This window comes from Stegodyphus dumicola, chromosome 9 (assembly GCF_044657685.1).
Source record: "Stegodyphus dumicola isolate Sdum_Otavi_A_Nest chromosome 9, ASM4465768v1".
In the NCBI taxonomy this organism is placed as follows: domain Eukaryota; kingdom Metazoa; phylum Arthropoda; class Arachnida; order Araneae; family Eresidae; genus Stegodyphus; species Stegodyphus dumicola.
In genome coordinates, this window is record NC_140776.1 from 94,689,899 (window position 1) to 94,710,564 (window position 20,666).

The 20,666-nt window shown below is 31.9% G+C and overlaps 1 protein-coding gene across 4 annotated transcripts in view; it reads left to right on the forward strand.

The window, feature by feature from the left end:
- Positions 1–12,826: 12,826 nt before the first annotated feature.
- The window catches only part of LOC118197926 (methyltransferase-like protein 25B), a 32,067-nt gene continuing 24,227 nt past the window's right edge, over positions 12,827–20,666 (forward strand). Inside the window, exons 1-3 of one of the 4 annotated variants that reach the window (XM_035369494.2) lie at positions 12,827–13,188; positions 17,362–17,427; positions 19,363–19,590. In XM_035369494.2, the coding sequence (XP_035225385.1) occupies positions 13,018–13,188; positions 17,362–17,427; positions 19,363–19,590 (465 nt within the window). In that variant the 5' untranslated portion in view covers positions 12,827–13,017. The remainder of the gene's footprint in view (positions 13,189–17,361; positions 17,428–19,362; positions 19,591–20,666) is intronic. The other 3 variants (XM_035369492.2, XM_035369495.2, XM_035369493.2) reach the window with 3 other exon arrangements.

A 20,666-nucleotide genomic window follows, 5' to 3' on the forward strand; every position in this document is an offset into this window, starting at 1 on the left:
AATACCGAGCTCACATTGAATTCTATCGTACGAAGAACGTATGAATATTTCGTACACTAGAGCTAAAATAATAGCAATTGGATGTTTACTGCCGGTAAAAAAGGAGGAATGTCTAATACTTTTTTTTTACCGTTACAGCGATTATTTCTTCCATCGTGACCATAATACCATATACGGCCGTCCTCGGAATCGGCTCTTTTAACCATCTTCATCTATGATCCACATTCCTCGCACTTCATTGAAGAAGCAATTAGCGAGGTTTCCTCCAAAAATTTAAAATAAATTTCCTCTGACCCTTGTAACAATTTGTAAACAAATCTTTGATTAGGAAAGCCAGGTTGGCCAAAATAAGGTCTCAAAGGACAATTTTTTTTGATTCCGATACCAATAATTCTTGGTACTTACCAATAACAACATTCATCTTAGAAACAGACATCTTTGAAAGAATTCGAAGATATGAATTAAATTTTAAAATGGCTCGGAAATGCACAAATTTTCAGTAACTAATCAGGGAGCTGATTACAGCTCGTTAATGCACAAATATTCTATAACCAATCAGAGAGCTTATTACATCACGCCTAGAATTAAAATTATTTAAAAATTCATACGTAATAAAATAATTTTTAAAAAAATGCAAAATTAAATTTTATTTTAATATTTAACAGCCATAAATAATATTTAAAACATTATATTAAATTTATACATATTAAAATCAATTACTTTTAAAGTAAGGTGACGTCATCACCCACAGCATAAAATTTCATAAAATATGATAAACAATAAAATTTTTATTTCAAATAAAAATGCAAAATTAAATTGATTTTTAATATTTAGAAGCCATAAATAATATTTAAAACACGGAATTTATGCACAATAAAACACATTATTTTTTAGATAAAATGACAACAAAGTATCGGTTATCATAAATAGCTTATCCAGCAATGGGTTTACCGTAAGTTGTATTACTCGCCAAAAGAAAAATCGCCAAAATCCGTGCAACCGTCTACCAAAATAGCACCAAATCTTTTAAAAACAAACACAGTACTTCAAAATTAAATTAAAAAAAAAAATATTCTGGCTACACTGGACTCGCACTAATTACAATCAGGGAAATAAAGCTCTAGGTTTGCCATAGGAAAACATACAGCCAGAAACCTCAACCACATCAAAATCGAACCAAATTAAAAACTCTAGCCAAGTTTGGCGCTCATCCAGATTATGGAAGATTAACCAAAAATTTTAACTACAAATAACGAGCTATAAAATTAAGAACAGAATTTTACGAGATCACCCCGGAAAAACAAAAAAGAAATAAATAAACATAAAATAAAATAATCCATAATCCATCAAAAAAATCGTCTAAAACGTTTATACACTCTTGTTAATTCATACATAAAATATCTGCTTCTGCTTGGAATGCCTGACTTTCCCAATCTTTTACGCTTGTTTGAAATCTCCCATCCTAAATTTTCCTTTAATATCACCGCCCACCAGCGGCCGAGCGGTAAGGTCGCTGAACACTGGTTGTTCGGTCCGAGGTTCGAATCCCGCGAACGGGCTGGCTGCATGGGTGTTTTCGTGGTTTTCCCCATGTGTAACGTGTATACGAGCCAGTTTCCCTTAGAAAGTCCTCCACGAAGGCATCCCTCCCCTTAGGCAGATAGCCCTCGTGTGCTTTGCCGTAATTAAATACACCACCACACCTTTAATATCTCCAGATACTTAATTACAATATCATTAACAGCAGGGGAACAGCTTCTGTATAGCCCACCTTCAAAGTTTGGCGAATTTGTTTTGGCTCCAAAGTACATGAAATACGTTGTTTTGAAAAATGGTTGCCATCCAGATTTTCGACGAAACTCCGTGTTTCAAAAAATGGCGGCCATCTTGACTTCACCAGAAATCGTGGATAATAGAAATAAATTTATGGCTATTATACACGATTTTAAGAGAAAGGAATATTAAAAAATGATTAAGGTTAAAAGGATGTAATTTTAAAATCAATACCGGAAACGTTTAGCTATTTCACCTTTAATAAATAATTTGGTAAAAGCGTAGAATAGGCTGCATCAACAAAGCTGAGAAGGCGGAGCTGTGTGACCTCCATAAACGGGCGGGAATAAGCTTATGACGTCACAATGTATTCTCCATGCTACGCGTAATTTCTATTTTCTATTAAAAAAAAAAAAAAAAAAAAAAAAAAAAAGAATTGTTTATTATTGTAAATTAAAATCAAATTCTTTACTTTAAATTTACATTTCTGACATTTAAGCTTAGGCGTAACTGAAAATAAGTATAATAAATTGTTTATATTTAAAATTACTATGATACAGTAAGCGAATTCTACCAATTATTAAAACGATAAAAAACGTCGCAGTCTCTCATACGTGTATTTTATACAGCTTCAGTATTTTCAAAGACTTTTAAACTGTAGCATTCATACAAATAAAAAAAAAAATTTAATTTAAATTAATACTCTGGAACATATCAATTTTATCCATATTTACAAATTAACGTTTTGCTACATAACGACATAATCCTTTACATACCAGTAACTAGACAATTTTCATTATTTCCTAAAAATTTTGAACTTCACATTAATGAAAAACAGGTTCTTAAATTCCTAAATCACATCATATTCTCTGTAGACAAGCATACTAGAATTCTACACATTAATAAATAAAAAAAAATCTAATTTCTCACAATGAAAGAAAATATTATAAGAAAATAAATACTACAAATTTGGAACACTAAGCAATGCTTCACATACGCACACACATATTATCAAAGAACTCATATTATCAAGTGCAATTACGATAGCAAACACTACGTATTATAATAATGAGGTAAAAGTTACTTAAAGGGTCAAAGTTTACAGTTTTGCTACTGTTGAGTCGGGCTATCGATATATATCGTAAGTCGGAAAGCATTATAAACATATCAAAACCAAAAAATCAAAAATACAATTTAAATGAAAAATGATGTCTTAAATATAATTCACAATTAAAACAACAATACAAATTTAAAATATACAAACGATATGTTAAACATTGTATATAAATTACGTTACATTACCAACTCGGCATCACACATTATCTCGTTTTCCCTTGTACACAACGATCCGTATTCGCTCGAAAAACATCAAAGAATTGCATAAACTCGGTGTCCATGTACACATCGATCTATTTTCACTTAAAAAAACATCCGAGAATTGCATAAACTAGGTTCCGCGCACAACCTCGGCATTGCGCACTACATTGGCTTTGCCCATGTACACATCAATTTATTTCCACTTAAAAAATTCCGAGAATTGCATAAACTAGGCACCGCGCATAACCTCGGCATTGCGCACTACATTGGCTCTGCCCATGTACACATCGATGTATTTTCACTTAAAAACATCCGAGAATTGCACAAACTAGGCACCGCGCAAAAACTCAGCATTGCGCACCACATTGGCTCTGCCCATGTACACATCGACCTATTTTCACTTAAAAAAAAATCTGAGAATTGCACAAACTGGGCACCGTGCCCAACCTCGGCATTGCGCACTACATTGGCTCTCCCCATGTACACATCGATCTATTTTCACTTCAAAATGTATCCCAGAATTGCACAAACTAGGCACCGCGCACCTCAGCATTGCGCACTATATTGGCTTTGCCCATGTGTATTGCGATCTCTTTTCACTTAAAGATCAGACATTGAATAAACTCTGCATTGCTCATATACTAAGAAATCTGCTTTCACTTGAAAGAAATCGGAGAATTTCAGAAACTCACGCATAAGCAGCTCCATTGATTCGCGTTGTTTAAAAAAAAATGTTTCTAGGAAAATTGAGATTACTACAGGCGAATCAATATCCTAGCCTAATTGATTTCTCAGCCCTACACTTCTTGCATCTCCAAATACTACCATTCGATGCCTTTTTCTGACTAACTAATCAGCATGGTATCTTACATTTTTCACAACAAACGTTATCCTTCAATAATTAGCAATCCATCAAAAATTCTCTAAAAAGTTTATACTGTCTTGTTAATTCATACGTGTTCCCAAAATTTTTCGCTTGTTTGAAAACTCCCACCTTAAATTTTCCTTTATAATCTCCTGATACTTAATTATAACATCACTAACAGCAGTTTTAGAGCAAGCAATAACTAAACGCAAAAATATCACCTCCAAAGTAGCAAAAATATATATATACACAATAGTATTCACGGTATCTGAGCGTTAAACAATCGCCAATAACAGTGTTACGAATTGTGTATTTAGATATTAATTTTAGTAGAATTCTAATTTAAAATGTTGTATTTCCCCCTGCAACACAGCGTGAGGCAAATTTTAAGAGAAATCTATACCGGAAAAGTAAGAATACAGGGCACGTGCATTAAACTTTGAGTAAACTGATATCTCTCTAATTTGTATTGAAATTGAATAAATGTAACTGACTACTATATTAGCTGTAACCGTAATTCCATCCTCTTGTTTACATTGTGTTGGTGGGTTACCAGATCATATCATTTATCGCTGCTCTTGGCGATATTTTTTTTTTTTTTTTTTAAATTTCCGTAGGTCTATACTGAAGCTGTGCCAACAGCAGGTTTAGAGCAAGCTATAAATGAATGCAAAATTCTCACCTGTAAAGTAGCCAAAGATCTTATTTCCACGATGTCTCAGCGTTAAATAATCGTCGAAAACAGCGTTACGAATTTTGTATTTAGTTAATTTTAGTAGAATTATAATTAAAATTATTGTATTTCCCGTGCAATGCAGCGTAAGACAAATTTTAAGAGAAAGCTATGCCAGAAAAGTAAGAATACATGAGCACGTGCATTTAACAATGAGTAAATGGATATCTCGGTAATTTGTATTAAAACTGAATAAATGTAATTGACCACTATGTTAGTTGTAACTGTAATTCCATCCTCTTATTGCTTTCCAGAAATCTCGAGAAGCAGAAAATACTAGCAATTTACGTCTGCGGAATGGTATGGGTTACCACATGGGTTACCACCGGTATGGGTTGCCACATCCTATCCTTTATCGCCATGCTTGGAGAAATTTTGGGGTGAAAATTTGGGTGGGCGAAAGAATAGCCCTCCTGTATAATTCAAATTAAATTCCTGTATAATTTTAAGTTAACTTAAATTCTTGTAAATATTTTAATACATGATTTATAATTAGATATCATCAGATTTTTTTATGTGGTCTGCTTTTAGATATTACGTCAGTTCTGTGTATTTTTTATTCAGATTTAAAAAGTGTTTGTTTTTGGTTTTATGTGATTACGGCAAAGTCTCGAGGGGTAACTACCTAAGGTGAGGGTTGCCTTCGTGGAGAACTTTCTAAGGGAAACTATCTCGAACACATTACAGATGGAGAAAATCATGAAGACGCGCATGCAGCTAACATATATAGTTATTTATTTATTTAAAACAAGTTTTGTGTGCCTTAAATTTTTATGCTTCTGAAAGTTACCTGAGGTATGTTAATACCGACAGATATATAAGGCTGAGCCAGAAATATGTCATTTGGTGTATTTCCGAAGTTACAGCTGGTGTTTGTTCTGGTACTTTCACCAAATGGATAAAATTTACAGTAAATAGTTTTCAACAAAACAAAATCAAATTAGAATTCATTTGAAAGTTTGGATTTCCTGGTGTCATCGGCGCTGTAGACAGTACCCACGTATCTATAATTGCACCTGATGACACGGAAGAATGCCAAGATTCATTTATATAAACAGAAAATCCTTTCATTCACTTAATGTGCAGTTGTTATGTAATTTTTCCTTTCATTTTATATAACATATATGTGTGTGTGTGCGCGCGCGCATTTATGTGCAAGATGATGTGTTTCGTGATTTAAACTATAGTTATATATATATATATATATAATAATAAATTTCCATAGTCAAGAATACACTTAAAATTCAAAGTGTATGTTCTTTTCATTTTTAATGGCGACGTTCTCTTATTTGAAAGTACGTGGAATTAAATCCACAGCCCCGTAGTCAAGTTGTTTTTCCCGCCTTTTCTACACGTACAGTTATAGAATGTTCTGGAAATATTTAAAGCGAACTGGATTGGCTGACGAGGCTGACGTCATTTCTTGGAAGCTCCGCCTTTCCAGAAGCTATAAAAGGACTCGCAAAAGGAATATCAGGGCTTTTTCTTAAATGTCACGATGCAGTAAACTTCATACAAAAAGTTATTAGTAATTCTTTTTATTTACTCCGGATATCTGATTTTTGTAACTGCTATTTCTCCTGAATAATAATAAATGGATCCTGTTTTTTAAATTTATCGTCTGATTTTTTAAGCTACAACTAAAACTGATACATCACATATGTATATATATTTATTTTCCTTTCTATTACTTTTGTTAAAAATTTGTTATATTTTTACTCACTCTACTAGTGAATCGTTTTTAATGCATTAACTTGCAATTCTTCGGAGAACCAATTCCCTGGGTTCCTACTTATAAGTATCTAGAAGTGATACTTGATTCAAAATTAACTTGGCAACATCACATTCAAAAACAAATTTCCAATGCAAAGGTTGTCAAATCACAATTACTGCCTTTTTTTGCTATAAAAAGTGACCTGCCCACGAAGAACAAGATCTTGTTCTATAAATCAATGTTAAGGCCTACTCTGACTCAACGCAAGTCCCGTATGGGGCGCAGCAGCAGCAATTACTAAGAAGAAACATATCCAAATTTTCCAAATTATTATGCTTCGACAAATCTACAAACCTCCTTGGTTTGTTACGAACGAAGGTATTCATAATACATCCAAAATTCTTCCCTTAAATAACTTCATACAGCGACTTTTGGTTAACATTTTCAAAAAGATTCCTTCGACGGTAATCCCGGTCTATATTCATTGCCTGTTGTGTCATCTAGATAAAGACTCAGAGCCACTCTGGGAAGTGCATATAATGCGCTCAGTGCTTAAATTGCGCCGGAGCCCACCGGAGCCCGGCTCCGGTACGCATATTTCACAAATGCACATCTGTGTAGCCACCGAGGGAGTGGCTTCTAGGATGGACCAGTGAGCATCCAGTAATATTTCTGTCATGTCACCTGACCTTTCCCGTGCTTTAAGATTTAAGCAAGATGGTTGAAAATATTCTGGCACGCAATTTTCTGTAAAAAAGGATTAAAGCATCGTCGATTGCTTCCGAAACTTTTCATTGCGAAGCTAGATCAAATATAGTCAATTATGAAGAATACAAACACATGTTGGATACTTCGCAAAAATATCGATGTGAAATATTACTTAATAAGTGGTAAATAAGATAAAGAAAGAAATATATGATAAACATCTGAGCGCAAATGCAATCTTTACATAAAACTATGCCTATCAGAAAAATATTTACACCAATTACATATGTAAATAGAGTAAATAGAAGTCAGAACTTTTTATTGCAGTCTATATGGAAAAAATGTCTATAATAATAACCAATGCAGAATTTTAATCGAAGTGAAATTTACTAATTTGCATTCGTAAACATTTAGTGTGTTAAATTTCACATTTAATAATTGCTACACATGTACTGTCTACATAAGAAATACTCATCAAGCAGAGTGAATTCATCTTATTTACAACGAGTATATTCAATTTATTCACATATAACTTTAATTTTAACAATGAATATAATCAGATCATATGTATTCTGAATCTCACTCTTTAAAAATCAAAAGAATGCAAGCACTGAAATAAAACACTAGATTCTTTGTAACACTTTCAGTCATTCTCATCTCAATTAAAAATATATACACTTGAATTCTCTTAATCCACATAATATGCCGTGAACATCAATCCAAATATTAATGCGTGATAAAAAGCTTGAAAGTGAAATGTCAGTGATTAATTAAACTCAGAAAATGAAAGCACTACAAGATTTCTACTATTACGCCATATATTTAAAACTGGCAAGCAAATGTAAATTAAAATGTAAACAACGCACGCTCACATGCATGAAGATTAAGCGTCACAAGAGCAATAGCAGCTCAATGGTCCATTTTCGAAACCCCTCCCTCAGTGGCTGCCCGGATGTGCACTTGTGAAATATGCCTCCGGTACTTCTCAATTTTAACCGGAGCGCACCGGATCCCTAAATAAGAGGAGCTCTGGAACTTCTTTTTATAAATCTGAACCACAATTTAAAAGGAAAAAATTAGAATTCCTAACGTTTTAGTTTAACAATAAGCAGACTTTGCAATTCTCTATTTCCCTAGAAATACGAACTCATGAGAACATGAGACGTTCAAGTAAAGTCCCCTCACTCACATTTAAGAAGGGCAATAAATTTGGGGAAGTTTATTTAGGAACGCGTAAATTTCTTACCATGCCATCGTATCTAGTGCATTGTTATCAATGCTTAAAGTTAGTTATTTTTGTGTTCTTAAACTTGCGTTAAGAGACAGCGAGTACAATAAGAGTGAAATACTGAGATAAACTGCTCAAGCACGTTCTATACGTCGTCTTCCCACAGTATCCACTAATGGGGGGAAAGCGTAATCCATTCATCCTGAGGAGTCAGATTCAGGACTCATTTTACCACTGACACATTATCTGCTTGATGGCTATAATTATATCAGCAGAGAGCCGCGGTCAAAGAAAACGTTCTCTCTCACTAATATTGCCCTCATTTTTTGTTTCCACTCGCTAATACCCTCATTCTGTTTCGCTCTGGAATTTTCGTCAGTTATATTTTAAGTCTATTTAATTTTTGTGATGATAAAAGAACTTCCACCACCCCACTCTACGATTACATCTTAAATTGGGCCGGAGCCCACCAAATCTCGGTTCCGGTGTTTCTTAGTTTTTGTAATAAATCATAATTGTAGCCGGAACGCACCGGAGCGAAATTTTATCTCGAAAATTTTATTTTAACAATAAAATTATATTAAAAATAGCTTATTAAATTTCAATTTAGCTCTTTACGTTTTATTTAATTACTTCAATCTTTAGTTATTTCAATAAATGATAATTAATTATCTAATAATTATCAATTAAATTATAATTAATTCTATAATAATTATTGATTAAATAACAATTTAATAACATTAATTAATTGCCTATTCATTAATTTTATAATAATTAACTATTTAATTTTAAAATTATTAATGCGTTTAATAGTCATTTTATTTATTTACTCTTGTTCCTCTTTGCTGACAGTCTTCCATAGGGTTCCGGTACTTCTAATCTTAGAAATTAAGCCCTGAATGCGTTGCTATTTCCTAAGAGGCGTTGCTATGGAGACGAGGCGCCTCGAAGCTATCACTCAACTCGTTCACTGAACCCTCCCACCTGAACGAAGTCACTATTCTTTCAGCTTCACTCGGTCACTCTCTTTGTCTCATAATAGGGCAATTATTATTTCTTTCAACCATAAGCGGCTGTAAGCACCTCTTTGTTCCCTGCTAAAAAAAGGGTTCTTGTGCCCAGATATTTTATTTAAACTCAGTCTCTTTAAGAGAATTTCTTTAATTTATTACTATCATATCATAACACTTAAAGCTAAAGCTATTAATTCATTTATCTCATGTTTCTCCTCAGAGGCAGTTCTGGCCCTGTGTCTTTAACTCGCCTAACGAGCTCCCCGCTCCCTTCCCTCCCCAGACCCGAATCACTTGCGACATGAATGACCTTTCGCGAGTGGTTCCTTTCTCATGTTGTTAACACCACAAGATCATTGATCAAGGAAATATCGAATCTTTTCAAAATTTATGATGTGACACTTCAAAATTGATTCTGGCCCTTTATACGATCTCAAAATTACTAAATTAATTAAGTCCTTCAGTGTTTTTGCCTTTTTTCACTCTGGAAGGCAGTTTACCTTTTGTTATTTTGACAATTAATTCGACACTAAATTTTACCTTTTTGCCCATCCCTCTTTTTGATGATAATAATTTAATCCTTAATGATGTGGAGATAAAGGCATGAAGCCATGAAGTCTATGAGCCTCATAATTGAACCCTTCCTTGAAAATCCGACAGACAAAGTAGACAGATGTCTTGTTTTGCACCCGCTAAGTCTTTCTGCACCGATGGGCGAAAAATCAAGCATAGGTGCGAAGGAAAGGTATATAGAAAGGGGGGCAATTTCGTATTTGAGGAGAGTAAAAAGGAACTTCGTACATTTTTTACGAGTTCAAAAGGCCAGAAAGAAAAGATGGGACAAAATAAAATTTAAAATAAATGGCTCGAAAATAATAGAGGGGAAAAAGGGCTTATGGAAAGAAAATGAAAAGAAGTAGAAATATCCTAAAATACGATTCTGTCCATGAGTCTAGTTAAGGAAATCATCTGCAAAAATTAGTATCTTTAAGAAGCAAACTTTAGCCAAGTTTAATAAAAAAAAATAAATGAATGAATTCCTACATGGTAATGTGTATGCCCTTATCTTGAGACCTGACTAGAAAAGACATATATCATCGCAGAGATGTACATAATATTTTAACTAAAGTAACATTAAATATTATCGTTCCAAAAAAATTCATGTATATTTCAGAAAAACAGTAATTGACAAAATCATAAATCCATACACAGTGTGAGAGCATTTCAGCAAAAATAAATTATACAGTTTATTTTTCTTAAATATTAGTTAAATATAAAATTAATTTATTAATTTAACCGTTGTAATTAATTATAGTACAAGTATAACAAATTCCGTCACACTGTATTTTTATTTGCTCATAATTCTAAGTTTGAGACCTGAAAAAAAAAAGTCGGGGATCTTAGTTACAAAAATCACAATCTATACTCATCGATGGTCAAGAGATCCCCATTTGAAATCTCTCTCCACACTAATAATATTCAAGTCACTTAACTGCATAAAAAATATATAAGAAGGATGTGTGGAAATATTTTTAAGGATATTAGAAGTTTTTTAATTTTAGCAGGGTAGATTTGTAAGCACACATATTACACGAAAAACCTAAATTTTCTAAACCTTTTATTATTTTCACAATATGTCCATGCAAAAATTGTGCTGATAATGATTTGACTGGGACGATACTTATAACATCTTTATATGAAGACCTAATACTCTGCAGCATAAAAACACAAGCAAAATTAGCAGCGTTTTCACAATTATATTTTGCTACATTCCTATTATATTTTCACCTTTGAAATCTAAGAATGGTTTAATGTGAATTTCGTCAACAATTAAAGTGACATATTATCGTTTTCGTCTAAAAAGCGGATTTTTTTTCCTTAGCATAATTCAGGAAATTTTCAGGAGTTTGCTGCACTTTAGATCAACATTATATTCAGAATACAATCTTTTCAATGTAGAAGGATGTGGCAAAGTAACATATGCACTGTTTCTTAAAAATTTATAGCAATGTGGAGAAATTGAAAACATCAAACTTGATAATATTAACAGATCAGAACTATACCTATTATTATTTTTATGCGAAACGAGTAATGTCAGCTGCTCAAATATAAACTGAACTACTTTCTTTTTATGTTCAGGGACATTTTTTTCTAATTCACGAAGGCCTTGATTTACGAATAATAAAATTTTAAAGCTGTTTTCATTATTATCACCTTTAATTTTTGCAACTTCTTTCAGCTATGAACAGAGATTATGCACATCATTAATTTTTAAAGGGAATTCACGGTTACTAATTTTTGTTAATGGAATATCTCTAAAATATGCTTCCACTTGCAGATAATCATGGATAACGACTGATGCAGAAATAAAAGGAGCAAATTCTGTGCTTATCTGGAGAAAAAATATACTATTTTCTTTAATCACAACTGTTAAATCATCAGGTATCTTAACATTTTTTAGGCATGATGAAAGTAGGATTATTTAAAGTAATAAAAGTAGGATTTCTAGTAATGCAATTTATATTTTAACAAAACAGGTAATAGCAAGCATATGTGTGTTTGTCTCCCACTCGGGAGGTGGGGGGGGAGAAAAGGATTCTTAGTGACATAAGTTTTAATAATATTTGAATTTTCATGTATTAGGAATTTAAATTATTTCTTGTTTTACGCAAAACTGTGCACTTAATATTACAATTTAAAAAACCATAAGCATATTTATTGCCTTCACAGTTTCTATAGAAAAACTTTTAATACCAAAATATATTAAATATTAAGCTAAATAATTTCATTTGCTGACATATACGTATGAAGTTAAAACTTCCAAGTTATAAAACTAATCAAAAAGCAAAAAATTGGACATTTAAAAAAAGTAAGTGAATATTTAGCATACAATTCGATACATAATTATTAACCATACAATTCGATACGTAATTACACAATATTATACACAATGTATTCTATAAAAATGAAATTCCTTAATATTAAGGTATCCATTCTTTTAAATGTAGAAGCAAATACCTTAATAAATTTCAATTTCAAGTTAGGCTTAACTTACCCAAGAATACTTCGAAATAGCAAAATTTTCTCGCGGTATCGATTTTAACCATCTATGTAATACATCTATGTTGCTCAGGAAATCTATATATTGATACTTTAGAACCGTCACAATAATTTTCTCGGCATAACGAAAGGAATGATTGAAATCGAAAAAAAAATACCAATATCAAATTAAGGAGATTTGGTTCACGCGCCTTCTCCCGACCAAGGACGAAATTCCCCTAACTTGCTAATGCCATCTAGATGGCCTTCGTTTAGGGGCGATTTTTCGCACCACATCGAGAAGGCCAACAGTTTGTGACGTCACTAAGCTACGAGCCTTCAGTAGGGAGGCTTGTGTTTAAGAAGGTGTTGACTCTTCCCATTTCTTTTTTCTGTGCTCTCTACTTGGCTTCCCTCATATGGCAACCACAGTCACGTTGATGATGTTGCTTTGTTTACGTTTTTGTTTACAAAAGTAGTTTAGAGACTTGCTCAGTTATCCATGTTTTGATAGATATTATACATTCATTGTATATTTTTAACCTATACATTTATGATAGAATGTTTACTAATTATCTGCTGTACACATATTATGACGGATAGTATATTTTCAACATTTTTGCCAAAATAATGAACATCAAATCTGAAATGGTATCATCGTCTATGTGGAACATGGATCACGAAACAATCCTGAAATACCTCAGTGAAATAACTGAACTTTTAGCTGAATATTCATGGATATATAATGTGCGAAATACGGACATTTTTCTGCATGATGTTTTAGAAAAGATTCCCAGTGAAGTAATTTATGTATATAATATATAATGTGTTTGTAGCTTCCGAAGCTACGTATTTTTGTCCGACTTTAAATTTAATAATGACATTGTTTTGTTGTTTCTTTTCTAGTCGGTTAAGTTCTGCCTTAGAATGTGTATTTATGTGTGTTTGTAATAATACCAAAAAGAATTATATATGCATCTGTGACTTACTGACCTGAAAAGATGGCTTCACATATAAAACAGTTTGCATTTTCTTAACGTACTTTATAAGAGGGAAAGGAAAGGCAATGCTGTTGGTTCACTGATATAAAAGTCTGAATCTGGAAGTAATATTAAAAGATTAGATCTCTTCTTCTTTTCTCTGTAAATTTAAAGAGGTATATAATTCATTGTATGGCTATACTTTTTTATCCATACAAAAACTCTATCCATCTCAAAATGAGATGGATTCGTATTTTTACAAATATGAGATGGATAGAGTTTTTAGAAGCAAATTCAAGGCTAAGAATATCTTGCATTTAAGCTAGTGCAATATCTATATGCATTCTTTTCAGATCCTTATAATAATACTCATATTTATTTCATAATTCACAATCATGTACTTTCTGCTGATAATAATACAGAAATGCCTTAGAAAATAGGTTTTTAGCTGTGATTTTGTCGTAAAATTATGTAATTTATTAACCTAAATCAGTTATAAGGTATTTCGGTTGATCTTTACATTATGGTAACTTGGCGTTTTTTTGGCGAAAATTTCGCGACCAACTCTGCTACAGCAACCCTCTATTTTTTTTTCCCGCCGCCATTTTGTCTTCACGAAGTAAAGACATGTTTCTTTTCTTTTTATCTACTGAACACTTCTTCCAACAATCTACTAGCCGAATTACACTTATGCTAGAAATTTTATCTAACAAAACTGCTTAATCATGACAAATATTCACTGCAAAATTGGGAAAAAGTGCACAATACCATACTCCTTACGCGTTTTTCAAAATAACACATACACATAAACCATGTACACGCCAACTTATTTTTACTTAAAAAAACATTCCAGAATTGCACAAAAATGGCATTGCGCACACTCTTCACTATATCCATGTACACTGCTTTTTTCTCATAAATTAGAAAAATTTCATGAAAATACATGACAATTTTCTCAATCTTTAAACCCGGTAAAAATAACATATATGAAATTACCTGATCGCGAAAAAGTAATGAACATTTCCACATATAAAATAAATAAAATATCCAAAAACTTTTACCTCTAAATCATCTATTACATTATACACGTCACCAACGAATTCATACCGCAACCATTACAAATACTTAGTGTCAGATATTTAAATTATTTCCATGCACGTTTACTTCAACTAAAACGTATACCAAATTCCTACAAACATAAAATTTACAAAATAACTATCATTTAATTAAAATATAATTAAATTCAAAAACACTACTTAAAATATAAATGAGCACATACATTAAATTAATGCATACATAAATACCCATTTCGAATTCACTTTAGTTACGGCCATGGGATCCAAAAATTCACGAACACTGTTTCACACAACACAACAAGCCAAATACAAAATTTCCAGATTTTTTCCCGATTTCCCCCCTTTTCCGATTAAAGAACCGTAATTCGTCCATTAATATCACATGACATATCCCATGATCTCTCATTTCCCTCACACAAAATAATGTGTAATCGGAACTGAGTACTGCTCACATTATTACCAAAGTCCCAGGTATTAACCTTTATCGCCTCCAAAATGTCGCCAAACTACCAGTTACCATATTGTAAAGATCAACCGGTATTTCTCCCACTTCCCTAGCGTGCCTTCGTGGTGTAATGGTAGCACACTGGGTCGGTATTCCAGAGGTCCGTGGTTCGATTTCCGGCGAAGGCGGTTGCATATTTTTCATCTTTTCTGCGTCCAAAAAAAAAAAACCTAATGAAACACAATGACACAGTGAAGCTTTTAATCACTGCCAGAGTTATTCTTGAAATTGTATCTGTAGTTTTTAATAGAATTTTTTCCTGCTGATTTTCGTTTAGCTTTTCTATTACTCCATTTTAATTCAGTGTCATTCAGTACATTTATTAAACATTCAAGATAAATGAGCATACATTTATCGATTGAGAATACACAAAACTTCAGCCTGTTAGAAGAAAAAGAAAAACTATGTAATTTTGTATTAAAATACTTATTATTGCATTATTATTAATGGGGAAAGTGCAGAATCACCCACTGCTTGCCATGTTTTTAAGAATTGCCCAAACTCGTTATCCATGTACACATCAACCTATTTTCACTTAAAAAAACATCCCAGAATTGCTCAAAAATGGCATTGTGCACTCCCTTGACTTTATCCATGTACACACCAACCTGTTTTCACTTAAGTCAAAGAAAATTGATAAAAATCCAATTCTTCTTATTCGTAAAACGCACCAAACAAATAAGTAGGTGATTCTGCACTTTACCCTTATTAACTTCAAATACTTTCTTTTAGAAAAGATATGAAAAACTGACAGTGACTGTCCAAAAGATCCTGTCACTGTGAGGTATAATGTTATTTTGTAAAAGAAGATTTTTTTTTTTTTTTAAAAAAATCTGAACTATGTTCAGCAACAGAAGTTTTGCCTAATAACTTATTATTGAATTTCATATTAGCATAACTCTCCATCAATTAAACTAATTTTATAAATGGAAGTGTCAAAGAAGATATTTTTATACTATTTCATTTGTTTCTTTTATTAAATGTATTTAAGATTAAATAAGACTGGTAAATTAGTTCAAGCGATTCTAGTAGCATTCTTAACACATTGTGAAAGATTATAATTTATTAATTACATTGTAAGGAATTTCTCCTTCCTTGCTGTTTATTCTCATGGTGCAACTGGAAGCATGTCTGACTAACATCAGGAGGTCTGAAGTATTTCAGATTTTCAAGTGCTTCAAATTCTGCAAGAGCATTGTTGATTTTTCATGTTTCCTGTCTTATATTTAGTACTTTTTTTTTAAGTACTAAATACGCTACAGGTGCTACCCGAATTAAAATGTGGTGATGATAACTCATCTCCACCTGGGGTTTAGCAGCTGAGTCTGCTCCCTCCACATTTGCCATTTAAGTAGGTGAGAATTAAGAATTTTCTCCTTCTTTCCCATATGCCTTCATTGAATAATTAGAAGCACATTCAACTAACATCTGGAATTCCAGAATTCAAATTTGATTCTTCATATTTCCCATCTTTAAAAAGATTGCATATCTTTGTACAAGTAGCATGCAGCCTAAAAGTAGTGGGTGATAATTTATCACCTCCCAGGATTTGGTGACTGGGTCCCCTCAATCTCCTTTTAAATAATAGAAATCAACCTTTTAAATAGGAGATAATGTAAGAAATTTTTTTCTTCCTTGCTGGCATAGTAAAGCTTAACTAAATAAACTTCAAAGAAGAGATATGTCGTAGTTTCTTGAAATACAGAGAAAGCATTTTTTTATGAAGTAGTGAATGAATTAGAAGCAAAGCAATATTTAGAATATTGCAGAGGATTCTGTGTATTTAAAAGTATATAAGGAGGAAAATATGTGTGGCTTAATTTCTATAGAAGATAGTTTAAAAAAAATTTAATACGTCATTGATACAACACCGTTTTGTAGCCTTTCAAAGTGCAGCCAAATTTTATTAAAAAGCTCTCTTTTCTTTTAAAAACTTAATAGTTATTCATTTTTTGTTCAGGTTTATTTATAGGAATTGTTTAGGTAATTGGCTGCTCAGTGGCCAAGCGGTAAAGTGACTGAACACTGGTAGTTCAACCTTGGATCAAATCTTGACAATTGAGCTGGCTGCATGGCTAGTTTTCATGTTTTTCCCATGTTATCATAGATACGAGCTAGTTCCACTCAAAAAACCCTCCACAAAGGCATTCCTTTCTATAGGGAGATAGCCCTTGAGTTGCTTTGCCTTAGTCAGTTAGCCTAACTTAATCATTAGCTAATTTCAACTGATATCATCCTTTTCAAGTACATAAGATCAGCTGTATTGTCTTCCAACTTATTTAAAAATAAAATTGTTAAAAATAAAATTGTAAAAAAAGTCTTTTTTTAATTTTATTTGCTGCTAAAAAAAAAAAAAAACTAAGGTGATTAGATTTTATTTGTTTCAAAATATTAAGCTTACTTATTTTTCTAGTGGTGTGAGTCGCTTATAGATCTTCCATGGAAAGATATGAATCAACTACCATTTGGTTTTATCAAGGTATTTATTTTGTTTTTCCTCATAGAAATTTTAAATAGTATACAAGTAATGTGTTGAATTTTTTTTTCCACTTTATCTTCTGATTAACAGTGCTTATAAGGGAAGTTATATAATAAAGAGATTTTAAATAAATGACTATTTTTTATTTGTCAATAAAATCTTATAGGCTTTATCATTTAGAAATCTTTTAGAAAAAGACTAATTAATATGCTCATATCTGTTTTTGATTATGGTTTTTAGATAATCTGATGCTATGCATTAAAAACTTTCTTTGCTTTTTTAGAAGGTTTTTGCATGTTAACAGTTGGAGAAAACCATCAAATATAAAGGAATATTTATTGTAGAATAAATAAAAAAAAACTTTTCAGAATTAAAGTTAGTATTGTATGATCATAGTTGTTGTTTATGCTCACTTGTCTGACGTAGTCAGGCCAAATCCACGAAATTCCTTGTAGTAAGGTGCGCTAGATTACACCTGCCATTGATTGGCAACAGTCTTGAGCACCAATCAAATGACAGGTCGATTTAGCTCAGTCCCCCTCTTATTTTTATAGAGAGCACACGGGGGGGGGGGGGGGGTCAAAGGGTACCACCCCTCTCCCCTTCCACCAAAACACACAAGAAGACTTTCAGCTCGCCACATATTTAGAGTGCCGCCGCACTGACACTATACTATTATAAACATTTATGCCTTCTCCGGGATTCGAACTCAGGCCCTTCAGCCAGTCAGTCAGCGACACTAGCCACTATACCGGTTGGGTAACATGGTCATAGTACCTTATGTGAATAAAAATGATTTTTATAGTGAGTAAATGGAGTTACATTAAAAGAGGAAGAGCAAGAAAAATGTGATACTTATTCAAGCTATTAAAAAGTTATTGGTCCTTGCATATTAATGCAACCGCCTTACCAGAGTTTGTTGATTTTTTACAGATGAAAAGGTAAAAGTTACATATGAGGTGCAAGTTGGTGGTTTTCATTTCTTTCTTTTTTAAAAAAGATCGTCAAACTGTCAATGTTTATAGTAGGTTGCTAAACAGTATCAACATAGAAAAGGGAAACATAATTTATTAATTTAAAATACAAATTTGAATTATTAAATAAAGTTTACGTGATACATTAAAGAAAAGCACATTCTCCTTCATATTTGCATGTAATTTTTTTAAACTATACTTCTCCTGAAGTACACAGTGATGTATTTTCACATTAATAATTAAAAAAAAAATTGTTGTGGAAACTCGGCTTTGTAGAACCCTCGGTGACAGTGTCTATCTAGGAAACGCATTTTCTGATTGTTCCCTTTAGAAAATTTTTAACAAAATTCCATTATTCCTGCAGAAATTTGACCATGGTTTCTTCTATTGCTGGCAAATTCCACAAGCTGTTATTTTAATATTTAAGTTTATGACGAAAAATGGAACAATTTGCTTATAAAAACATTTGGAACTTGTAATATAACAAAAAGAATGCATACAAAAATGGCAGCATTACTTCAGTGAAAGTGATGGCATGGCTTCTGGAAGAATGGTCATGTGTGTGGTTTCCGGAGTTTGCAGATTCTGAAAATTTGGCGATTTCTGAGATTTAGATAACTTTTAAGTACCTAATTACCTTTATGCTCCTAGGCTATAATCATTGCCATACAATACTGAAATAAGAGTTTTAAAATATACTAAGATGGTTGTGTTAATACATTAGGTACCAAATGATTTTTTTCTGTACTGTAATAGTTTCTATAATTATATATAAGTTATAGTATAAAGCATTTCTTAATATATATTGAAAAACGCTTTATACTGTAATTTGTTGTTTGAAATCTTTTAAATATTATTATCTTGTAAATATTTTGTTCATTTTTAAAGACAACATTAAAATTTAATTTCAATAATTTTTTTCATAATGTCCTGAACTCCATATGTTTTGTAACTTTATTAGGAGGATTGGCCTGAAATGCTGAAAACATTTATCAGAAAGTGCTGTGATTTAGGAAGCTTTCGTTTCCCTAAATCTAATTTGCAAGAAACTACAGTTCAAGTGAAAACTTTTGTAAATAAGACCACTCCACGAAAGAAGCAACTTGAAATAAAAATTATGTCTATTTTAATTGATGAAATCTGCAAGAATCTTCACTGTAATTACGTCCTAGACATTGGATCTGGATTAGTAAGTCTAAAACAAGTTATTTTTGAGTTTTACAGACATCAAATTCATTCTGTAGTACCCAACTTTTAAATTTTTCTCGACTGAATTTTATCCCTTGAGTGTATTATATTACTCAAAGCATTTTATAAAACAGATTAGTTTTAATTAAAAATGTGTATAATAGATTATTTGAAGCAATCAGTTTTCTTCAACTGATATGTTCATCATTCATATCTTTCTTCAGCTCATTATTTTTACTTGCATGTTTCTATTTCTTACATCTTTTAAATATTAAAAAAAAAAAAAAATTCAGCCTCTGAGTATCAAATCATGAAGTATTAATTTAAGGCCAAATATAAACTATTCTTTTTTTTTGTGTGTGTGTGTGTGTGTGTGTGTGTGTGTGTGCGCGCGCGAAGTAAATTATAATATATCTCTATAATAACTATGAAAATTGTTTATTTATAGTCTGTAACTTTATATGGTTAGATGAATATTAAAAAATGGAAGAGTATAGAAGTAATTAAAATGTTCAGCTACATGAAAAATTAGTTCTTTGAGAATGAAATATTTGTTGGATTCTGAAAAAAACTTTCTGAAATTACAAACTTTGAATTTTTCCCATATCTAGCTGGAGAGTTAAAATTAATGATAGTATGAGTAGATGTTGGCATTTTAGTGTATAAAAATGTAAAGAACTTATCTGATTAATTTGGTAGCTATAAAAAGCAAATTTAACTAGAGATTTTTATATTGTTTTTCATAACTGTAACTTTTAAACGTATTATCAGTAGAATGGTAACATGCTCATTGGTATGCTGTGTGAATGTTACTTAGTGTAAGACATAATTTATGCTGTTTTCATACATCATAGTAGCAGTTTATGTTTTGCTAATTTTTGAGAGCTATATTGTTGTCATCCCAGAGCTGCATTTGAAAGCTTTATTTCTCTCAAAAGTTTTCAGCAACAAGCTTTCCTGGTTACAAAGCTCCAAACTGGTAATAAAAAAAAAATAAAAAAAAAAATAAATAAATAAATAAAAAATGCAGAAACTTATGTGACTGCCTTTTATATGAAACATTTGTCAAAACTGGAT